General features: G+C 39.7%; 1 protein-coding gene across 4 annotated transcripts in view; it reads right to left on the bottom strand.

The window, feature by feature from the left end:
• Positions 1-24,978, bottom strand: part of GRM1 (glutamate metabotropic receptor 1) — a 181,294-nt gene that overhangs the window by 12,302 nt on the left and 144,014 nt on the right. For 2 of the 4 annotated variants that reach the window (XM_032185131.1, XM_032185130.1), the window contains exons 6-9: positions 24,115-24,283; positions 22,327-22,453; positions 16,167-17,097; positions 168-206 (exon numbers count right to left, since the gene is read on the bottom strand). In XM_032185131.1, the coding sequence (XP_032041022.1) occupies positions 168-206; positions 16,167-17,097; positions 22,327-22,453; positions 24,115-24,283 (1,266 nt within the window). The remainder of the gene's footprint in view (positions 1-167; positions 207-16,166; positions 17,098-22,326; positions 22,454-24,114; positions 24,284-24,978) is intronic. The other 2 variants (XM_032185129.1, XM_032185132.1) reach the window with 1 other exon arrangement.

Here is a 24,978-nt window from a genome sequence, read left to right as displayed (position 1 = left end):
TGTGCATGCTTGCCAGACTTCTGTTTACCTCAAAACAACAGATTCATGGATGGTATGTGCATGTACTACATACTCAGTACAGCTGCCAATAAGCCAAAAAAGCCATTCTTTTCACCACATACTAAAGCACAGGAGCACAACATGATGTACACAGAATACATGCATACCCATTTTGGAGAGGTAGATGCCTTGAGATGACTTCTGAACTATTATGAATAAAACACAAATAAGACATACTGCTGAGCAATTTTGTAAACCTACTCACTTTGAAGCTTCTAGAATAATTAAATTCTTTACCAGGAGTAATGACATCTCTGAGATTTAACAGTTTAAAGGAGATAATAATTAGGAACTTATCTACTGTACTCTCTCCTACATCCTATTGAAGTTACAGAGATTATTAAACTTCTGATTAAACAGAACATCCAACATAACTACAGACCTTTGCTTTTCTTCACCTATTGACAGAACAAGAGCTTCCTACTTTCTGTGGTTGGTTTGTAAAAAGTTGAAATTAGTAGTTTATTCAGTCACAGGAGATAATTTTACAAAACATGTAGCAAGGTGAGATTGATTATCCAAGAGAAAAATACCATTCTGAACATATTTCACATATACACACATGCCGTATGCACAACAGAGGGCACACAGCCACAGACAACCTTGCTCAAGGACCTTGGAAAAGGTGGAAAACTTCTGTTTCAGAGTACTTCTCTGAACCTGGGTCTTTGTGAGGCAACATGCTTTACCAGTCATTGTTCTTCAGCTAGTGCCATATGCTGCCACTTCTGGCTTCTTTAGCTGCATTCCTTGTTTCCCACCCTGTACTTCTTTTTATGCAGATACATCCCCAGAGTGAGCCCAGAGCATTTTGCTCTCCAAGCTCTGGGCATCTGTAGGTCTTGTTTTGAAATCCTGCTATGTGAAAGGAAGAAAGAATCCTGCTTCCTTAGTCCAAAATGCTTCCTACCATTCAAAACACAGTGAATTATTTTCTTACTGTCATTGCAGATGTGCTCCTCGGCCAAAATCAAACACATATGCTACATATGTAGCAGCATGCAACCTCCTAAATGCCTTGTCAAGTTTGCATTTGGTGGGAGACTGCTGTTTGAAGTGCTGCCATGCTCCACCAAAGCAGTGGTTTGCCTGTCGGTCCAAGTCAGGGGGATCCCCACATGGTGATACACAGTATTTGCACTACAGAAATCAGAATCCCAAGGTTCACACTTCAGTAGAATTTGGATTTGGATTTAGAGTGAAATTTAGATTTATAGTGTTGTGGGAAATTCAGTGCACGTGCTAATTATGCTTCAGTGAACTATTTTGCCATAATTAACCATTGTCAGCTGTATAAGTAATGGTAAATGCTCTTGCAATATTCAGTTTGAAGTATCCTCATAGGCTTGCTTGCTCTTACTAGTAGTGTGTGGCAATACTCTCTTTACTTTTTTTTTTTTTTTCATCCTATTTCTAATTAGGATGTATCTCCTCCCTTCTTCCTCCTGGCTTTGCAGGGAGTGATGACATTTCACACATTCCTCTGGTTACCAAAAATTAGGTACCCTGCCCACCTTTAAAAATTCTGTTTAAAGGGCCATTTTGGGGGGCTGTCTTCTAAACAATAAAGGTAATTCCCATTGAGTCAATGACACTTATTTGTTTCCTGAGCCCAGAGGCAGGATGGATCTTCTGTGTGTTTGAATGAGGAGTTGCCATACCATAGCAAAAGCATATGAACTGCTTTCTGATGAAATCCTGGGTGCAGTAACAGGGAGCCTGCCAGAGAAAGCAGGGTGACAGTGCAGAGGGGTCCTGAAGGAAGAGGATTAATTACTTTACATTCTTTGAAGCAGAAACATGCTTCTAGACAGTTGGTCAGAACTCAGGCTAGGAAGCAGGGCTGTAGAAATCTGCAGTGAGGAAAGTAAAGGGAAAGGGTCTGAGGGAAAAGTCACTCTTGCCACTATGTTTTCTCTTAAGTGTAAATGAATCATCCCATGAGGCAAAGAGCTGTGTCAGGATTGTAGGAAAGTGTAAAATTTCTATCTATAGTGTTTTCTATCCGAATAACTATGAAACATTCACCTTCTGCCCTGGAATTACTCTCTCTGTCCATCTAGACTGTCCACACAGACACAGACTGAATGAATCTGTCTGGTATCCAAGATAATATAAATGCGGGATGCTGTGTTACCTATCATCTGAAGCCAGTCAAAGATCTTCCACACTAGATGTTGTCTGAGCCATAAGAAAAACTTTCACATCTGATTCCATGATTTCCCATAGTCAAAAATATACAAGAAAGCACAGCCCCAGGTTTAACACAACCTAATTTGAAACAACTGAGCATTGATTACATTAGGAAGATAGTAAGTGGACAGAATTAAAGAGAAGTGGTGGTGGCATCACGCTGATACTTACAGTGGCATGATTGTCCTGAATCATTTCCTAGTTTTTATTCTTTATTAATTTATATGTAACCCTTAACTTCAGTAGAGGGAGGGAGAAGGCTTGTGCCACCTGCCCTGTGCATACTACCATCACAGCCTGGACTATTGCCTGCTCTAGCATTCAGACTGACTGCCCTCCTCACCCCAAAGGGGCAGCTCTGCAACAACACAAACTTTCCAGCCTGCTGTCTACTTCCTTGACTCCTTAGCAGCCTATGAGGTGACTGGGGAGGTATGCATACCTTGGATGTGGAATCAGATCAGTAAAGTGCTCAACAGAACTCCCACCCCCAATTCTCTTGCCAATCTAAATCGAACATCTTCTGAAGCAGAAGCATCAGCTTCTGATGTTTGTGTCCTTTAAAGTTCAGGTTTTATGTATAATTGTCATAGCTGGATCAAAAGCTATCCATTATAAAAGAAGCAAGCCCAGGTCCTTCTCCTGTAAGAAGAGGAGTTGAATTTCAATACCTTTTGCAGGAACCAGAATCTGATAGAAGATTTCTGCAATATTTAAAGCAATAGATAAAGTTGGGAAGATAAACTGGTTTTCAGTACAGATTCCTTTTTAAAACACAAACCCTGCCTTCTAACCAAGTGAAGGTTAGAAATAATTGCTCTGAGTTTTAACTTAATTATGCTAATCAATTGGACAGTGGCAGTTTTTGGAAAGAAAGAAATCATTAACAGCTGCAGAGCAGAGAGAGCTGTAAGTAGGAGGGAGGCTACATTGTCATTTGCCCTTGCCAGGCAGGGTGAGGCACACGGGTAGTTACTACCCATGGAGGACAGAGGAGCAGGAGAGATTTTTGCAATGCATTTTCTCTGTTGAATTGTGGGCATCTGCTGAAGAGGACAGAGGGGTCACTGGGCTGAACACAGTCCTAGTAAGATGCTCGGAAAGACTCAGAGCAGAGCTAAAGCTGCACCTCATGTCACCCCAGGCCAGCATGAGCCAGCTGTGTGCCCAGGGGAGCATCCAGCCCTCCATGCCAGCACAGCCCTGGGTGTGATTGCTCAATGAACTGGCAGGGTATGATGGGGACAACTAATGTGGGTTGCAACTAAACCAAAAAAAAAGGAAGAGGGGAGTGGGGGAAAGATGAGTTCCCTGCTCCAGTTAACAGCATCCAGGCACTTGTCCCTGTGTAAGTGAAGGGGCAGCATGGGGTAAGGAAGGCTTTGGGTGTCATTTCTGGCTTAGGGCAGCTTAAAGCATTTGTGGATTTATAGGCTATGATAGTCCAAAGCAGCTGCAGGCAAATATCTCGGCTGTCCAGGATGGCAGCAGGAGAGATTTCTGAGGTAAGATATAAAACTGAAGACTGAGCAATGTGTATAATGGACGTTTCAGAGAATATTAGAAAGTAAAGAAAGTCCAAACTTCCTGTCAACTACAGATATCCTTGGGGCCATACATTGCACCTGCTTGAGCCTACACTTCCCCTCCACAAGGTCCCAGGGTGCAGAGGCAAGCCCCCGCTGTGCACACATGAGTTTCAAGGACCCTTGCGGAGCTGCTGGCCTGTCCCTGCACACCCATGGCATTAGCCTGCCACCGGGGCACAAAAGCTGGTGGCAGCACCCACGAGCCAAGAGCTCACAGGGCTCTTCCTGCAGTCATCTGTGCTGCTGTGTATACTTTCAAGCATAGCACCTCATTGCTCCCAAGTCTGCTCAAGGTAGCTAATCCCTTCATGGGAGGTTACTCAGATTCTGGGATCTGTGTCTGTTTTTTGGTGGTGGTGGTGGATGGTTTGAAGGTATTTTGGGTTTCCTGTTGGATGGCTGTTTTGGGGGCTTTGGGATGTACAAAAGGGATAATGTGGAGCAAGTTCCAGTTTCCAAGCAATCCTAGATCTGGGAATGTAGGGCTTGTAAGTCAGCCCAAACTGGCTGGACCAAACCATCTGAAGGGACCTAGGTTGTGCCATGAAAAGAAATGGCCATAAGAGAACACAAAAGGAAGAATATTTTCTACAGAAGTAGAGTGGAAGACTACTGTCCTGAGCTTGAAGTAAGAAAGTGACAAGAGCAGAAATTCCTGCCTTTAACACACCCCAAGGATACGGAAAGATTAATAGTCTGCAGACAGCTCCGGGTTGAAAGGAGGATGGTGTTCTGGATGGAAGGTGGCTCCTGGATGGTCATTTACACTGAATCTGTGATTCTCTGGGGATACCTGCGACTGAATGGAGTGAAACTGTGAATACCAACAAACCACTGGCCAGTGAAAGGCTGCCAGAATCAGAGCTGGGGCACTTGTTTTGCTGGAGGGTAAGATCAGTGTTGACATCTCCAGCTGTGGTGCTGCAACAGAGCTGAGCTAACCTACTGGTTTGCTGCTGAAGGGGACAACTCTCACCCATGTTACCCAAACCAGGGGCAGCAGGGACAGCCTCTCTGTTGCTGACATTAATGCTTATCTGACCCTGAGGAGATCAGGCTCAAGGACAAACTTCCTGGCAATGACTCACTTGACTCACATTTTTTTCTTCTGTAAAGTTAATTTTGCAAGGTGGCAGAAAAATACATCCTGCATGCCACAAAAGAACCACACAACAGAGAAGGGGAAATGACTTAAGAAGAGATAACTGAAGCAGTAAGCTAGAAATGGTAAATTGTTTGTAATGCAGTAATAAGGATCCTGGAGCTTTTCTTTCTCAAGTGGGCTTTTAAGTGACAAATTGTGTGATTACATCTAGCCTGCACAATTATTCGCAGTTTATAGTGATAATGCCTTTTAACCTGTGCTTGTCAGGTGTGGGAGGCTGAATGCCAGAGCACATATATGCTTTGAAGAATTAGCTGACTTGTTATTTCAAAATTAAATACTCCTTAACAACTCTAATGTGGAGGCAGATGTTCTATTGATGCAATATACTTTGCTTTCAATTTCAGCCTTTACTCAAAGTGGTTTCTTAAAGTCCTTTAGGTCTCTGAGAGAACATAACCCATGTTGTTGGCCACAATCACTAGTCATGCTTTGATAGTGGATGTCCTTCTGTGTGGACATTAACTCTGTCATAATGTCTGTTCTGCAGGCTTCCAGACTCGGGTCTGGAAACCCCAAGGAAATATCTGGTAGTACCAATTTTGCCCGTTCAGAGTCCTCAGGATGCAAATCTAATAACCAGGAGAACACAGAAGAACATGGTCATAACTCTGCTCTGGATGTAAATGGTACTCTGTGCACTTGGTGCTGATAGAAAACTGTATCAGATGGGTGGAAAACAAACCTTATTGCCTAGAAAAAGTATCAAAGTCAAGCAGGAAGTGAAGATGGAAGTTTTATAATTCCTCACTATTCTGCTTACAAACTCTTAAATCACCACGAAAAATAAAAAAAATAAAAAATCAACAGCCAAGAAAACATCTCTATTACAAACAGCAGTAGGACTGGCACTTTAGCAAAGACTGCATCCTGATTTTAGGCTGAATAGTGCGCCTGGAGTTAGCCTCTGCTTTGCCATGCATCATAACCAGCACAAATTTCTGCATCTTCTTCTGTGTTCAATGAAAATAAAATGAAGAATGTAAAACTTTTGGATGGCATAAAATGTCAGGGGAGGTAGTACATTTATCTGTAAATAAATGCATCTGCGTTTTGAAGTATTTTAGAAAAAAATGAGCTTCTGCAGGTACCTAGATAATGTGCCGTGGCCTGTCCCTGCAATAGCTGGAATTCAGCTGATAATGATAAGGCACAAATGTTTGGAGGTTGTGGTCTCACAAAAGCTGGTGCAATTGGCAGTGGTTTGTACTGCTGGGACATATGTAAGCTGAGACTACTTGGCATTTGTTTCCAAAGTTTAGTAATACTCCCTTTGCCATAAATACTTGTAGCTCTGAGAGTACCATGTGGGACAGGGGCTGTGCTACTGCTGGTGAGAATTTTTTTCAAAACCTTCCCTGAGATATGGAAGAGACTTGGAGAACATCCTAAATTTACACTGATGACCTAAGTCAGGGTAGACAGGTTTTTGTGTCTTGGTAACAGTGAGCATCATCCCGACAAATTTGCTCCCAAATACATTACTGATCAACTGACAGATCAAAGTGTGGACCTCTTTATTGCAGCCAACAAAATGTATGTGCTGGTTTCTTCCACCAAGGTCTTCAAAGAAATTTCTTTAATAAAATATAGAGTGATATGGTGCTGAGACTAATTCTTTATTATCAGGATTAAACCCTGCTCAGATTTCATTTCTAATAGTGTGGTAAACCATACGTGCCTGACCAGGGAACTCTACAGTTCCTTAGCAGAGATGGACCATCTTCTCTCTCCAGGACTGCGATTCACCTATGCATTACAAGGGCTTGATAAAAATCAGGTGCTCTGTCAGATGTTGCAAAAACATGCTGTAGTTTGGTTTGCAGCATTTAGCTATATGAGGGAGTCCTGCACTAAGGGGGGGTGCTCATTGCCAGCAGGTATATGTTTGGTGGGCAGAATATGAGATGCCTTTTTACATCAGTGGAAGAGGTGGAACAGGTGAACAAGAGATGTGGTCCTCTTTGTGGGCTCTCATGCTCATGTATTCACAAGCACTAAAAAGGATTAAATAAATTAGCAGCAGTTCTGCATTTCACACTAGCAACTTTGCACTAAATTGTTGGAATGAATCTAGAATATTTTTCAGACTACATCTTAACTTCAGGGGAAAACAAAACAAAACAAAACAAAATAACAACAACAACAAAAATTGTACTTACTCTAGACAGTTATGTATAGTGCCTATGCTGTTTTATAGCTTTATCTTCATCCAGAGTATTAGAGATAGCAACTCTATCCTTCACTACCTGAATTTTTGTTCACCTCTACATTAGCTCAAAGATGTATGAAATTGCAAGGTGTCTCAGAGATTCCCACAGAATAAGCACTTGCAGAATATCCTATGTGTTTATTCTAGCAAGTATTTGTACATGAATTATCATGTGTCCATGAAAAGTCACAGCTCTATTTCCTTCTGCTGAGGAAAGGTGAATAACTAAAGCCCAGGGCTGAAACATCACACCTTTGAGGATATGAAGGAGGTAAAATGCAATCTTGACTTAATCTTAAAATCTTAAAATTAGATTCTAGGAGACTTTTCATTTTGGTTCTTTATTCTGTTTCCATTTTAACATGCTGAATTAAATGAATAAACCTGTTATGCTTTTTAAAATGATATTTTAGTCACCCCCACTGAATATCTTTTTTTTTTTTTTTTCTTTTTTTTTTCCCTTAGTATGTGCTTATGGGTGTTAGAGTCTGATATATGTAATACAAGGAAATATCTAGGGTTTTATGTACTTACCAAGATGCAACCTGCAACACCAATTTATTTACCTGATGCTCTGAACAGGAGAATATTCCTTCCTTATTATTCTCACAGAGAGAATTCTAACCAAAACGATGTGAGATTATGGTGCTAAACAGATGAACAGCATTTGCTTATACCTACAAGTGAAGGCAATTGTTTGTATCACTCACTACTGAGTTGGTGCATTTTTACAGCATCCAAACTGAATTGTTATGACTCCATTTCAGAATAAAAAAGCAATAAATAATACATACAAATACAAAAATACAAGGAAATGTAATAAGTGATCCAGTCAAGCAAGAAATTAAATTACAAGTGATGTTCCTATTCCTGTGTTTTATGCCAAAAAAGATGCTAGCCTCCCTCAGGCTTTCTGCAGTAGTGTGTTTGCTCCCCTTACAACAGGGAGCAGAGAAAGTGGTACATAGCTGCAAAGCTCCCCTCTGATGTAATTGTGCATCTATGCATCATTGTGTTTGGATGGTAAAATTCATTATACAAGGCTGTCTGGTGCTACAGCAGTGCCCATAAGTAAAACAACATTTTATGATTCAGCATTTTGAGTGCAGCAAAATGAGACAAGCTGTAAAGTGAAATTCTCCACAATTCCTTTGATAAGAACCAGGCTGTATTCAGAGACCATTCCTTAGGTCTATCTCCTGTCAAAAGCCCCTGGGAGAACAGAGTAGTGAATATCCGTGAAAAGAAAGTGGCAAAGCTGCCTGGGACAAGTACTTCTGAGAAAAGGAGGAAATCACAGAAAATCTTACACAACAGTCCTTTCACCTGAGGGAACTGACCAAATAAAATGTAGTTCTGACGGGTGATGAAGAAGCAGAATGCTGGATGGGAGCCCAGGGTACAGGTTCTGTGCCCAGTACACTGAATAATCTTGGGTTTTGTCTGTGGCTGGGCAGAGTGGGGAGGCTACCATCACTGCCTTTACTGGGAGGCCACTGCAGAACCTCATAATTTTTCTATTTCTCTAAAATATAGTCTTGGCTAGCGTTTGCTTCATCACAGAAGTAAACCCAGAGGAATAAGCCTAGATCACCAGAACCCTTGTGCTGCACTGCATGTAAGCACAACTGTCCCAATGGTGTTGGATATCTGATCCTGTCCCCTCTCCTCAGCTTGTCTTAGGAGTGACTTGTAATTGTGCATGTGTTGGGATGTTCTTTAGCTGGGATAACTTGCAAGGAATACTTACAGTGACTTACTCAGCCTCCCCCTTATTTTTCATTAGAAGGAAAAGATAAATTCTCTATCTTCATACTAGCTATATTACATATATATAAGCAGGTACATCAGGTACATAGCTTGGTATATAATTTGGTATACACATTTGCCATGTCTGATTTTTAAATAAATATGATTTTTAGTATTTATTTAAATCACTAGGGAAAAAAATGTAAGTGTGGAAGACACATCTCTGACTTATTTATCACCAATTTTATGGTTTTTTTTTTCAGATGTTTGGGATAGAACTACATCGTGTCTATTAAAGCAAATGCAAATTCAAGCTACCTAGCACAATGTTAGATATAACTATATAGCTCAAATTTAATAAACAATGTTGCAGCAAGGCTAGAAGAGATTGCTATTGGATTATTAAGTTTCAAATTCCCTTATTTTGTGTTTCTTTCCAATTCTTTCACATCAATTGTAAGACTCCCTTGGAAATAGGTAACTGTCTTCTGGGAGTTTTAAATATTCACTTAAATCAATACACTGACAAGGACTGAACAGCTTGACTGAGTTTGTTGAATTTTCTTATTTGAAATTCACATCACATACAAGAGAGAACAGGGTAAGGGCTGTTACCTGTCACAGTGCTGTGTGTCCACAAAATCATTAATGGTTTAATCCTAGTAAATAGCCCAGCAAAGCCAGGAAACATACCAACTGCTGAGAGAGAGGTTTGGCATTAAAAACCTTCAATTATCCCTGTGAGCCTGAAAGATGCTTTCCCAAAAAGGCACTGTGACCTCAGAAAAGGGAGAAGGACTCAACTGCATAAGAATCTAGATGATCACTGGGGAGGGCTGCAGTGAGTGCAGCAATGGGTGCAAGTTGGCCTGCAGTAGGTGCTGCCTTCCTTCCCTGGGACAACTGTGGCACCATGGAACCAGACAAGAGCTGCCACATCTTCATCAGTGCTGTGAAGGAAGTGGACTGCTCTGTGATATTGCCTGGATCAGATGAGGCAGCACACTGAGAGCCCTGTGGACATGGTGCTCTGTGTCCTGACGGGGAGACAGGGGCCACACAGCCACATGCATGCTGCCATGGAGCAGCCCTGAACCAAAAACTGGGCCTGGACTACATAGTGGTTTTTGTTTGTTTGTTTGTTTTTATCTCTGTATTATTTCCCACTTGTAGGAGCTTACAGCCTCTGCTGTTTCAAAACTCTCTTCCATAATCTGCCTTACTCCTCTGGGTAAACCTTAGCAGGATGGCTGTGCAGACACAGCACATTTAAAGACTTTCTTGTAAATGCCTTGGAATGCAGTGTATTCCAAGGTCTGTAATGGTCAAAAAAAAAAAAAAAAAAAAAAAAAAAAAAAAAAAAAAAAGGGCTGTTGTGTTGTGCATGCAATACTATCACAGTATATGGAAAGTTTACCCACAGCATCAATTTAATTCTCTGAACTGCAAAGCAAGCTGGCATACCATTTCCTTTTAGATTCAGTGAATGTCTCTGTACTGACCAGCTGTATGATAAGAAGGTAAAATTACAACATACAGTTATCTGTACAACAAATATTTAAAGATAACTCTTACAGGCTAGGAGTTGCAGTTTAGGACCAAAGAAAAAACTCTGTATTGCAGACATCTCAGATTGGGCTCACGTCCTAGAGTGTAGAAGTTTAGAAATATATATATATATTTATTTATTTTTTGTAGGAGAAGGTACAATGCTTATTATTAGTCCTCCTTGCACTTTCCACTAAATCCTCATTTCAGATCTTTTGATGCATTTCAACCAGACAGAGTGAAATTATCTCTGTACAGCTGTGCCAAGTTGAGATTGTTTTTTATTTGATTTCACACATTTTAGCCTGCAGAGGTCAGAACAAAAGATATTGTTTTCCTTACATTACAAGTTTTTTCATCTTCTGTTCACACTTCTCTGCTGCCCCTTTGCTTCCGTAATACCCTACTTAAAGATAGCATATTGGCTGCATGGAGTAGTAACCTGAGAATGAGAAAAGGGAATACTCCCAGGCATCTCCTCCTGTGATGAGGTGCTCCAGTTGGATCAAGTGAGAGGCTGTGAATGATCTGCATTTGTATGACTGCAACTGAACATGCTGAACATTTACTTTCTGTTTCTGGAAGCTCCAACTCTTGCCATGCTGTACAGTGCAGTTGCCTCCTCCCACCACCATAAAAACAGTGAAACAAAATGTCCTACCTTCTGGCCATACTTATGCTAAGATTCCCCTCACTGCTTGTCTGTGGGAGGCTTTGAAACGGAAGGAGCTGAAGAGCCCAAAAGCCTTTTTGGACTGTGAGTCGCCAAGTGAAATGCATCCCAGAAAAACGTGGCATGTCAGCACAGCTTGCTCAAGATGAAATGGCAACTCAGCAAGTCAGTTTAAAGAGAAGGGGTAATTTAAGAATACCTGGAGAGAATTTTATAACTTGCAAGACAAAAAAGCAGATGGTTTCTAAGTCCTGGTAAGGGAGTACACATGAGTTACTAGAGGTAGCTGAGAAACATATTTCCCAGCTAAATTTCCCAGTACACACAAAAAAAGGATGAAGAACAGGAACAGGCTCATGTATAGAAAACCAGAGAGAATGTACTAGGAGATGCTGGGTTGCCTGACTCCCTTTTATTGGAATAAAATACAGCCACTTTGAAAGACTTTTGGTCCAAGTGACCGCCTGGACACTGCTTAGAGATGCCTGGGTGAGCAGACTAGAGGCATGGACAGCCAAAACAAATCAAAAGCATAAATAAAAAGTATGGGCTTAGAAATATTTAAAAACAACCATTAATTTCTCAGTGCAGGCAGCTGGAGGAAAAATAACTGAATCCAAGTGTATTAAAAGGGTATACAAGGGTATACAGGTGGCTCAAGCACTAATGTGGAGTCCTGGCCACAAAGTGAGTCTTGCTAGTTGGCCTTCCCATCACCTCAAATTTTGCCACACAACTTATGCTGACAGCTAAATCCTTGCTTATTCTGATTCAAAATGCACTAAAATGGTGTCCAGACCTGGGCTCTTTACCAAAAATTTAAAATAATTTATGTGTGAGGACTGAGGCAGTAGCTCAGCATTACCACCAAAATGGCAGCTAATTACTCAGAGGTGCACAAAGAACTTAACTCCTATGTCCTCCTCAGCAATCCTCCTCCACTGATCCTTCTCTTGTGCAACCCACAAGAAGTCTCAGGTCTTGCTGAGTGTCTCAAGCTCTACCTGACATGCATGTGTGGACTACAGAAAAGCCATGCAAGAAACCCCACTCCAGCCTCCTGTACCTAACCAGGGTCCATTTGAAGCAGTGGCTGGAAAAGGCTGGAGAAGATCAGTATCTTCAAAATCAATGGTTATTTTTTTCTGCATGTAGCCCAGAAAGGAGCACTGCTTCCTTGGGGAGACATGTTGTAGGCTATGATGAGGGTGGAGGGAGCTCACTACAGAGTGAGAGACACACCAGGCAGGGCTGCATCCCACCTCAGCCCTTCCTCCCTTACATCTGCCCTTGATATCTTACAGGCATTTTCTCAGAGTGCTACTCTTCAAGCTGATTGAGCCTCATAGACCAAAGTACGATTCATGGTCAAGTACTAGGCAAGTACTTGACCACAGCAAGACCCATATTAGAAAGTTTCAATCTCACAGCTGGAAAAAAAGATGAAAAAGGCTCTCCTAAAAATGCTGCTATGTCATCATCCTGTAACAGCCAAGATCTTATAATGCCACCAAGCTGCACACTCTAACAATAACTGCCCCACCCCCAGCCTCAATAAATGCAGCAGAGATCACTCTCTCGATCTCTCCTGATGGAGCTGTTCCATTTTTTATAAATATTTAAATATTCATTTGACAAGAGGAAGAGACTGACAATATCTTAGTACTGAAGACATTCACAAGGGATCTCTCAGCCCCAGATTTGAGTTGTCTCACAGAATAATACAGAGTATTTCTCTAGGGTTTGCATCAGGATTTTTTTCCTCTTTTCCAGGACACACTGCTGGTCAAAAACAGAGAGAAAGGGGGAGACTTGCCCTGGAGCAATGTGTTGTCCAGCTATAGGACATTCATCTGGAATGTGAAGGAGATGTTCTTACCCTAAGTGAATACCTTAACTAGTGTCTGTTGGGGTAAAGATCCCTCACACCTTACCAATTGCTTCATCCCTACATGGGGAAAAAAAGTCATCCTGGCCCAGAGAGGATCTTTCCCATCAAAATCCAATTCTATGAAACATTTTGAGAGGCTAGAATTTTCTGATGGGAAACATACCCTACTGGAAAGTTCCCAGCAAGCTCTATTTAAAACAGTGTTGTCTGTAATCACTCACAGTTCAACTCAGCCAAGTAAGAGAGGGTTCACACCTTCATGATTGCACACAGCATCTTCAGAGTGCCACAGATAATAAAAGCAGCACACTTTGTTATTTATGTAAAGACCAATGTTACCGAATAATTTATTTTCATTGAAAGGTGTTGGTAGTTCAGCTGGGACAGCCATTTTCCAAGTTGACCTCTGTAACAGCACCAGATATAGCTGAAGGTTTTCTGTTGACTAATAGATCCTATGTTAATGGATTTCCCTAGTTAATTCTTCTGCTCTACTTTACAAAGGAGAAAGGAAGAGCAGGTTGGCTGGCTCTACTTCTAAAGCTAGTAGTTAAACTAACAACACAACATTGAAGATTGGTCTTTTAACAAGGTTTGCGTAAGTTTGATTTGCCCTTGTAAATATAAACTAGCTTCCTCTATTAAAGTTAACTCAATTTAACTCTATATCTGCACACTAATGTAATTTAAATGGATACCACTTCTCTGTTTAGAGGAAGGAAATGGAATTCACTAGATTAGCAGAGGAGAGGTTCAATGCAGACAGAAAGAGAAGGATGAAAATTGAGGAATAGTGAAAGAAAAACAATTTGGCAAGAGAAGGAAGAGATGACAAGAAAATTGAAAGTTTGTGAAAAACAGCTGGAAAACAAATCCTTTATGTGAAACTGATAGCCATTTACAGGGAGGGACATGTGGCTATATGGACGGACAATTACAGTATTAAGAATATCACTGCACTCAGGGATCTGACTTATTGAAGGAAAACTCAAAAATAAATCCCAAATTTCAATAGGAAAATAAAAACATTGAAAATCAGTCTGCAGGCCATTCCTGTTGGCATTAAGCATGTTTCAGTTCTTTCAAACCCTGTTTTAGGAAAGACCTTAACACACATTTTAGTTAGCTAAGTGCTTGCAAAGCTCTAACAAATTCTACCTTTTCCTTCTTGGTTTCCTCAGTGGCTCCCAGTTCAGTGCCTGTCAGCACAATGTCCTTAGAAACTTTGCAATAGACTCTGTTAGGAGTCTAAAATATCCTCCAAAACCCTAAAATGACCTTTTGTACTTCTTCATGTCCATGTATGGAGAGGTATGCTGTCCTTCCTCATAAGCAAGCCTAGCATGCCCCTACCTCTGTGTTGGTTTAGGTGAGGAATATAGCAGTAACTGTGCAAGAGGTTTAGATCAGAGATTGACATTTTGCTTTGTAAAACAGCTGGCTGCTTGACCTGAGACTAAAAAGCAAAATTCATAGTAACTAGGTTTTGAGTTTTGAGTTGAGAAGAGTACCGTAAAACTCTGTATTGGCTTTCTGTCTCTGTTCCACTCACTGGGGCTCACCAGAGGCCAAGAAATACTTATAAAAATTATGCAACAAAGAATTTGATAAAAATCTCAGGAAAGCTTCATTGTTTTATGAAGGTGACAATGCTTAGGGGAAGCTGTTTTTTCAAGTAGAAGAAATCTTTTCTTATATTGTGAACTGTATTTGAAATTTACTAGATTTAGATATTTTTAAGCAGAGGGTGGTTTTTTTTTGTTGTTGTTGTTTTGTTTTGTTTTGTTTTGTTTGTTTTTTAATTATTATTATTATCGTTTGTTTGTGGTTGTTGTTTTTTTGTTTGTTTGTTTGTTTGTTTTCAGGAAGGTAAAAGAACAGTGAGGACTCCATGGCACACTGAGTTGCATATATGGGTTATTTATGTCTCCGTTCAATTTTTTTCCAACCCCTTTTCTGGTAACAAAATAAAATGTACTGAAGTAGCATAAAGTAAAAGTTAATTACAGCATCAGTTCTGTATGGTATTACCTTCATCCTTATCCTTTTCATCTCCAGGACATATGAAAACAGTTCTTATGCAAACTGAATCAAAACCAATTCTCAAGTGACTCAGAGAAACCTACAGATCCTAAAGAGATGGAAATTAACCAAATTTTAATTCTATCAGGAAACTCACTGGTTCTTCATTATTTTGATAAGTTTTTTCAAATTGTGACAAAAATAATCTAAGCTTATGTCTAGCCCCATGGTGCTTCTTTAAAGATTAAGAAGCAATAAAGATTGCAAACATTCTGACAGCTGCTCAGAGGGAGATGATGTTTAAAGTTCTCTCTCCCCCTCTCCTGCAGCATGGTTGTTTTTATTCTTTTACAAGGAGAATAACAGGCTCAACAGATGTGGATGCAAGCTCGTGTTCACCTTCAGTTGACCTCTACAACTTTTCATACCAACACTGGGTTTGGGAACATGGACAAGTTTACACTGCTGATGATTAAGAGACTTGTTCATAATTCTGAATATTAAATAGAGCACAGGCATAGTATGAAGGGTGCTTTTGGATGACAATCATGAGGACTGTAACAAAACACTACCTTACAAACTAATGTTCAAACCCCAGCTTTCACACACAGATCCCAATGGTCTCAGACAAGTACATGTGATTTACAACCACTCAGACACAGATTTCTGCTCCCCTTTCCCAAAAGGCTACGTTTGTACTTCAGTTTGGAGAGTAATGCAGAGCATCTGCTCATAGGGGTTTGTGACCCCTGTCTCATGAAGAGAGATGGGAGAAGATGGAATTGGAACTTGGTTACTCTGCAGCGTAACCCGCCTGAGTCACCCCAGAGGTAGAAGGGGTTGTGTACAGGGCTGCCTTTAGAGCAGGAGAGAAAATGAGAAGCAACATGTCAACATCCATCTAAGATTTAGATCTAAAGGATCATTTCTACCTTTTCTGCTACATGTGAGATGAAAAAACTTTACATACCTTACCATTCAGCAAACTATGGTCAACCAAGAGAGGATGGCAAAGAGAGGGACATAAAATACAGATAGATCTGTACCTGCAGTCAATCACTTACTTTGGATTTCCAGCCCCTGGTTTCTTTCTCCGGAATATGTTGAGGAAAGTGTTGGACTTGCAAGGTGCCTTGCCGTCCCCGACATGCATACGCACCACATCTGAGGTGGTGAAGGCACTGCGGACATTCCTCTCGGGCTTGGCTATGATGATGTACATCTTAGGAGTGAACATGCACCCCAGGGCCACTGTCACACTCAGGCTCACTGCGAAACAAGTGGTGATAATCTTGTAGTTGCTCCCAAAATAGATAGGCACAAAGGCCAGCCAGATGATACAAGTGGTGTACATGGTGAATGCAATGTACTTGGCCTCATTGAAATTGGCAGGCACATTGCGAGTCTTGAAGGCATAGTATGTGCAGCTCATGATGAGGAGTCCATTGTAGCCCACAGGAGCCACAACTCCTAGGTTGCTGGTGTTGCAGATAAGGTAAACTTCCTTAATACTGGGGTAGGAGAGGATGGGCATTGGGGGCTCCAGGATGATCAGTGTGACCACCAGTGTCAGCTGCACACTGATCAAAATGGAGGCAATGACCACTTGGGCCCATGCACTCATGAAACGTGGCTTGCGGGTACAGATCTTCTTTTTGCTGCCTGCCAGAATGCGTGCAATGCGGTTGGTTTTGGTCACAAGGGCAGAATAACACATGGCAGAGGAGAGACCCACCAGAAGGCGCTGGAGGTAGCAGGATGTTGTGGTGGGTTTAGCTATAAGGGTGAAAGGGCAGACGTAACCCAGAAAGATGCCAGCAAGGATTATGTAGCAGAGCTCCCGGCTGGAGGATTTGACAACAGGGGTGTCCCTGTAGAGCACAAAGATAAGGGTGACAAACATGGTGACCAGGATCCCCAGGCAGGAAAAGACCACAGCCACAATAGACTCTATATTGCTCCACTGGAGGTACTTTACAGGGATGGGTTCACAGCCTGCAGTGTACAGAAAAGAAACAGAGTGTTAGAAAAGTATCTGCTTGAAGAAATAACTTTTTTCTTTTTTTCTGGCTTCCAATATAATCTAAATATTAGCTTATGCTTATGTGCCATCGATTATTAAAACCATTTTACAAATGGCTGAACTGCAGCATGAAAAGGTTTAGATGAAATATGCTCAAAAACATAGCCATCAATTTTGGGTGACCCAAACATTTGCTTATGATGCTACAAAGGGAAATGAGATTTAGAAAATATTTTCTTATTCATGTTGGAAGGATTGCTGACAAGCCCAGCAAATCAAAGGCAGAACCCAACACCATCACTTCATTTCAGCATGAATGGGATTATTTCAAGTCAGAATGGCAGCTTTTTAACCTCTTCAGATTAATTTATTTTAATCTGCATCAAAACAAGTATAAAAACCCGCTACATTTTTCTGAGGTGATTTTATAAAGAAAATAGAGTATTTAAATATCTGTTACAGGCAGAAAAATCATAAATCCAAAGTCATAATGGAACTGCACCATGGATACCATACCTTCTCATATATTTCTGCTTCTTTTCTTTTTTTCCTTAACATTACCTTATTTTCACTTTTTCAAACCCTCTGCTCTTTGTTTTTCTTCTACACTCCTTTCATCAGCTCTATTAAATAATGTAATTCATTTCTTATGGAAAAGTCAAACCCACAAAACCTCTCTGCCTTTAGAAAATAAATGGAAAAGGACTCCTTTATGACTAGTACAGATGTGCAAGTATAAGTATCAGTTCAAATGGTGCTTAACTGTCAGAGCTCTCTCTCACACCTCTCACCACAAAAAGGAATCTGTGCTGGAGATATAATATCATCAGTAAATATTACATAGCAAATAAAATCTTTTATGTTAATGGGATGTTGAGGTTGGGAAGCTGAGCTACTCTGAACTTTCATTCTGGCATTTCCTGATTTCTGTTCTTGACTTAGCAGTGTTATCATGCTTTATGGTTATTTTCTGAGGTTTAAAATAAAACCAGAACGAACAAGAGATCAGTACCTCCATGAGCCATTGGCAGAGCTGGGGTTGTCAAGCCACCAGACTAAAGGTGGTGGTATTTACCTTGCAAGAGAAACACTTTTTAACTCGGTTTCATTGCTGAATCTTAGCAAGTGTCCCAGTATTGTGATGAGCAAGAGTCATGCTCAGCCTTTTTCTCTTCAATATGGAGTATATCTTCAGAAATCATCCTGTATGAACTAAGAGCTTCTGAGGCCCAGAATTCTGCCCAATCTGAATGTATATTCCACATGTTGACAAAAAAAATTACCAATCAATACTTATAACAAAATGTAAACTCCTCCCTTCTAAATACAGAATAAGTAAGCAGAGGTATGGATCAAGGCTGAGCAAACAGAGTTTTGCTGTAACCCCACTGTGAGAAAGAAAAAAGTTTTTTTTTGTTTAAATTAAAAAAAAAAAAAAAAAAAAAAAAAAAAAAAAAGAGTAAGCCTGAGGCAAAGTCCTGACATGGAAAATTTCTGCACGAACTTTTAATGTCTTCCAATGTCATATGAACTGAAACAATGCCTTATAATTCTGTACTCGTTTTATCTAAGAGTGCCAGCTTGACTTAACTACAGGTAATGCTACCGCCTGTAACATCAAAAACAACAGGAATGATAGTGTGTGCATCTGGATGTCTTATTTTATAAAGGAAAGGGATTCTCTTTTGCTCAGAAAGATCTGTTCAAGACTCAGACGGGTGAGGAAAAACTGTTCTTCCAATCAGTATGTTTCTGGTGAAATGTAATTAAGGAAAAGCTTTTTATTAGAAGTAGGAGCCTCTGGCCATTAGCTGCAGCAGCCCTGAGCAGGAATTAGCTATTATTTTCATTTAATAGTGGACTAACAGTCAGAAGCTACTGTTCTTTGATTAATACATGCAGAGCTCTTTTCTTAAACCAGAAGAAGGTCTGTGGTTGCTGGAAGGCTTCAGTTTTAATGTGTGTTTTAAGCTTAGGAACATAAGCCATACTCATATTATTCTATCTTAACGTGTTTGAAAACTTTGCCCTGATTCAGCATGTACGTAAGTCTATTGATCGCTTTAAGCTTATCCTGTGCAAGGTTTTAGAAACCTGTTTTGTTATATCAGTGCAATTCCTGCGCACTGTCAAGCCCCAAGAGCCACGTATGCTACAAACATTGCAAAAAACAGCCTGCACTGCTTATATCAGCAAACAGTTGTTGGTTGTCAGCATCTGTGAAGGTGGGTCATTTCCCAGCTAAGAGACAGTAGGCTCAGGAAGCTTGTCAAGATAGGGGGAGGATGCTCAGGAAACAGTGTACTTACAAGTTGCATACATGAAATAAAAATAAAATAATAATAATAATAATAATGATTTAAAAAGAGAGAGAATCATTGTCAAAAACTTCACAGTTAAAAGTTTCTAGTAAAAAGCTTTTTGGTAGTTTTCATCTTCTATTGCACTTTAACCATGAGTCATTTCCCAGAGCAGGCTAATCAATTTTTCTTTTTTAAATTTTATTTTTAAATTTTGTTCATAATTCAAGGCCAATAAGACACTCCAAGATATTTTCTGAGGTCATTAACACATCCCAGGTAGCTGATAGCCCCAAACCTTTGTAATTCGTTTCATAATAGCTCTATAAAACTTCTTCTCTTATCTTGTTTTAGTGCTTGTTTAAGATGGAGAAAAGTGGGTTTACTAGCCTGACATTCATTGCACTTATACAATTTCTGTTACTATAAAAGATCTCTCTTCTTCCTTGCACAAGACCTTAAGACACTAGTTTTAGTGATGATTTGTCAGATCAGTTTAACTGTACAGTTTACATTATTTATGGTGAGAAATTTCTTTGTGCCTGCTGACTCCATTTCACTGAATGCATATTTAGCAGATGTAATCTAAAAAATATTTTATATTTAAAACTAATATTTAAACCTCTGGAAAGGGTTGCTGAGCAGCAGAGACTGATTTCAAATGGAGAAAATATACATCTTGAAAAGTCTTAGGAAATAGGTTAGTATGCAATCCATGTTTCTTAAAAGGACTAAGGATTTTAAAACCTCCATCTGTGATGGAAAATAAGACTAAAATTGCACACATGTGTAGCATTTATGACTTAAGGTAAAGGGAAAAACAATCTGGAATGTGAGATGTTAACGTCTGTGTCTAGATGCTACAGTGACTGGCAGGGTATGAATACAACACACAAAACCAAATTATAAAAACATATTTGATGGGGGAAATACTGGCAAGGAAAAAGAATTTCATACTAAATAGCACCAACAGTGACTCAAGCAAAGCCCAAAAGTCAGAGTTTGTCTAGCTCAATTTCCCTTTCTGTAACCCTGATATAAGGGTTAAAAAAGAATCTTTCTCCTCGATTAGAAGGAATGAAGAAGCTGTACAGAAACAGACTGCCATTTTGATGTTCTCTAGGAAATCAATCGATGGCTATGCTGTCATTTGACTGATGCCACTGTGATTTTAGAACAGCAGCAGCCCAGTCTCCTTGCTGAGAAGAAACACAAATCAGCAGGTCACTTACTGATTTCATTAAAAGTTAATAGATTGCAACATGCCCCTGAGATTTTTTCCAGCACTCATGCTTTCTTCAACTCCTTTCGGCAGTGTCTGTCATTTTGACATGCCCCCTTTTGAGCTATTTTGGGCAGCTAGTAGCACTGAACCATATTCGCTCAAGTGCACATTGATCTCTCACTATGTTCTTGTTCTGCCTTATTGATTAAAAAGAAGTCCTAGTTTTCTTCCCTGAATAGTAGATACAAACAATTCTGTGAACCTCCAAGAATGTGGTTCTCTGTGGATATCTGCTTTAAAATTAGCAGACATTGGTATCCCAGAAAGTGGGGGTTGAATCTGAGCTTTTCCAGTGATCAGGACATTTATAAAGGATGCTGTAGATTTTCTAGTGTCTAGAAAAACAATATGCTTTTCCACAACTGGGACCCTTATGGAGGTGTTTATTAAAAATTCCTCTTCTTTCAACCCATTTACATGAAACTTAAAGGAACCAAATGATCGTTGAGATCTCTATATCCTGATAAATATGTTTGAAATAGGTTCCGTTGCACACCACAGAAAAAGAGGGAAGGAGACTGTTGGAGTCAGAGGTATGGGGTACAGACACACATATGGGAACTTGGAGAGCTTATTTTCCATTAAAAAAAAAAAAAAAAAAAAAGTCAAATTTTCCATTTTGTTGTGATTAATAATACACTTTTTAGCTGGAAAAGTGGCCAGCTTTCCCTCCCAAAAGAAAACCCCTGAAAGTTCTCTTGGCTTCAGTGACTAGCTATGTGTTTGGTGCTGTGGGAACATCCAGTTGCCCCCCAGTTATATTGAAGGACCATGATGTGATAAGTTGTATAGTTGATCGTCAGCTAGGTAGTGAAATCATTTCTCTGACTATACTCTGCTGAATACTGGCAGCAAAATTTTGCAGATGCAGCATGAGGCAAGGTCTTTCATAGTGATACAAAGTAAACCCCAAGGTCAAGGTGGTGCTTCTGAATGCATTATGTGTATTGTCTTGAGGTAATAGTTACTGTAAAGCCCAGAGCAGGTGTGAGCAGTTGACCTTGATAGGTAGAAAAGATCAGAAGGATGCCATAGCATACAACTCATTCAAAGCATATTCACAGGGGAGACAAATTCTAATTTTCCCTTTCCAAATTTTCCCTTTCTTCTGCCAGCCTTTTTTAAGATTTTATTGATGTTCCTTTTGCTGGTGGGTGTAGAAAGAATGATTTTTATACAAAAGGAAATTCTGATAGTTACTGCAAGCCTAGAAATCCCAAATAAATTATTACTAATTGCAAGATAGAACAAGAGGAAAGAGTTTCATGCCAAACTGACAAAGATGCACCGAGCTCTTGTGATATTCACTGCTAAAATTGCAGCAAATACTGCTAAGTTCATTGGTAGTTTTAGCAGCTTTATTAATGCTTTTGCTACCTAACGGGGAGGAACAGACAAAATATGTCATTTCTTCTTGGTAAAATTTCACTGTCTTTATTTTCACTGCTGTTGAACTGAACCAAAACATGTAGCACCTTTCACCCTAACCTACACTGGGATATGTGCTTAAATATGTCCCTTTACTATCTTTGCATACTATCACCTTACTCTCCACCACATGCCATTCTCATTGTGCCCTGTCAAATGGGAATGCATTTGGAGGGACACATCCCTACCTGTCAGTTCAGCATTCGGCCACCAGCCAAGCTCACAGGCTTTACACGTGAATTCATCCTGAACAAATTCATTCTCCTTGCAAGCAGTGCAAATCCAGCAGCAGCTCACTTCTCCTTTCCTGATGACCTGTAATGCAAAACATATCCTCAGCAATGAGCCTCTATAAGAGAACACAGAACCCCCCACAGCAAACAGGCACTGCCTGCATTGTTTAAATGACAGGATTCCTGCATATGGGACATTGCAAACAATTAAAAAATGTGTCCTGGATTTATGTTTACCCCTTTGTGTTAAAAATTGTGCTTACAAGTTCAAAGATAATCTCTTAGGACAATTTATTTATTTATTTTCCTGAGTTGAAAGTGCAAAACCATTTTCCCTTTTAGTACAGTGTCACAGTAAGTGTTATATTTTCAACCAAACTTGAGAAGAGGTTTAGTCTGAGAGATGACTCAGGTTGGGACAAAGTCCTTCAGCTCACACTTAATATCTGTTGAATAGTAAAAAGCAGTAAACAAAGTCAAATATTAGAATAAAGACTGATTCATGCATTTACTTATATATTTTATAATATTATTTAATATATTTTATATATTATGTATATATTATATATATATACACACAAGCACAAGCACATAATTTCTAATTTACAATAAAAATTGTAAATTAGATTCTGTCTCTGTTTGTCAGAAAGGAAGAATCCAGCCTTCTCTTCAGAATCTTCCTATCCATCTATATGCAGAGCTAAGAAAAATGCAAAATGTTGGTTTTTTTTGTTTGTTTGTTTTTTTTTTTGTTTGTTTGTTTGTTTGTTTTTTTTTTATTGAATGATGTATATATATTTTTGGTTAGCATTTCCTCCGGCATTCTGTGGAAAGAGTCCAATAGACTTCAATGGGAGATGAAGCTGGCATTTTGTATGCATGTTGTTTACATATACACACATACACAAACTGCACAATCTCAAAAACAGAAAAGATATTTTGGAGGGCAGTAAATACCAGTACTGTTTCCCCTCCAAGACTGCTGGAGTATGTCACTAAGCCTTTGCCAAATCAATCATCAATCATCTATGGCTCATAGTAGCAATATACAATTTAAAAGCTGCAGATATGTTTATTAAGTGAAATTAGAAAGGAGAATCTTTTTTAAGGTGATATTCCTGAATGGGCTTCTTGATATTTTAAACTTACTGTGTCCATAGCATTTTAATAGTGGTAGAACATGTCTTTATGTCATCCAGACCAGATATGGCAGGTGGCAAAGTACAAGCTTGATACAAGTGCTACTGTTTGGTAAACAAAGAGTGATTTCATTTGTTTTTCCATACCTCCTGTTGTGAACATGAGATATAAATGTGCTTTTTAATTATTATTTTTTTCTCACAGGTGCTATTTTTGGAACAAAATACTGGATTCCCATGGGTTACATTATTTTAATGCCCCTGAGTGAATCCCAGCCACTGACCAGTGTAGGCAATGACTAAGTGAAAATCTTGTTCTTTCTCACATAAAGGGAAATTTAATTCAAATCTTGTCATACTGAAAGATTCTGCATCAATGACAATTTTAGAAAGCATGGGCCTTTATATGGGATTTTAAGAATAAAATGTTGATCTAGGAGTCTTTCTACAATTTCGGCTTTCCTGCAGAAATTGTAGAAATATAATTTCCTGTTCTAAGTAACACCCTCTGTTTCCCTTGGCTTGAAAGAAGATTGCTTGGATTTAGTGAAAAAGCACTGCCTGGTTATTCACATTTCTATGGAACAAAGGATCTGATGCAAACCTTAATTTGCCCCTTCAAGCAAGGCTCGCTGCACACTGATCGGACCATCCCACTCTTGTTCATCTGAATCCTGTAGTCATCAATGTTGAGCACACCCTCATGCCAGGTTCCGATGAGGACATAGTCATAGCGGTTGGGCTCTATGTACTGCAGGTTCATGATGTCATACCTGAAAGGGAAAAAATAGGAAGCTAGTCACTGACCTGCGATAGAAAGGATAAAACTCCCTAGGGACTAGGGTTTCACATTGTCAGCAAATATTGTGAGATTTGCAGTAGAATCATGGTAAATAACAACTCTGATTGTCACATAATTACTGATCGACTGCCCCATTCACATAAAACTGTGCGTAAAAAGTTGTGTGTCCAGGAAGAACTGTATACCAAAGAAAGAAAGCTCTGCTGAAGATTCACATACATGTATAAGCACTGTTTGGATGATGTGCTGTCTGGCCATTTTTCAGAACTTTAACATACACTTGGTGCCTACATATAGGTTGGTTGCAGTATTGCTTCTGCTGAGAACCGTGAAGTAATCATCCAGTAGAAGTATTTGAACTAACTAAACTGGTATGCCATAAGTTAACTGTAAGCACTAGTTCACTATTTTCCTTACCTAACTCAGTGAAACTGTCAGGAAAAGTTAGCAGCCCAGAAACAATATTTACTTCCTCTCCCTAGGCATACAGCATAGAACTTCCCAAGGCTAATATAAAAGAACCATAAAACACTGTTACAAAAGCATTCAATTTCCCTACTTCCATCATTGCCCTCCATGTGATGTACCTGATGTGTGCACATCCCTTACTGCTAAGTGTTTGTCTCCTTCTTTTACCTACAGAATATGCCTTGTGCAAAGCAGTAA

Source organism: Aythya fuligula, chromosome 3 (assembly GCF_009819795.1).
Source record: "Aythya fuligula isolate bAytFul2 chromosome 3, bAytFul2.pri, whole genome shotgun sequence".
Lineage (NCBI taxonomy): Eukaryota > Metazoa > Chordata > Aves > Anseriformes > Anatidae > Aythya > Aythya fuligula.
Note: the sequence above shows the minus strand (reverse complement) of the source record. Positions and strands in the feature narration are given on the sequence as shown.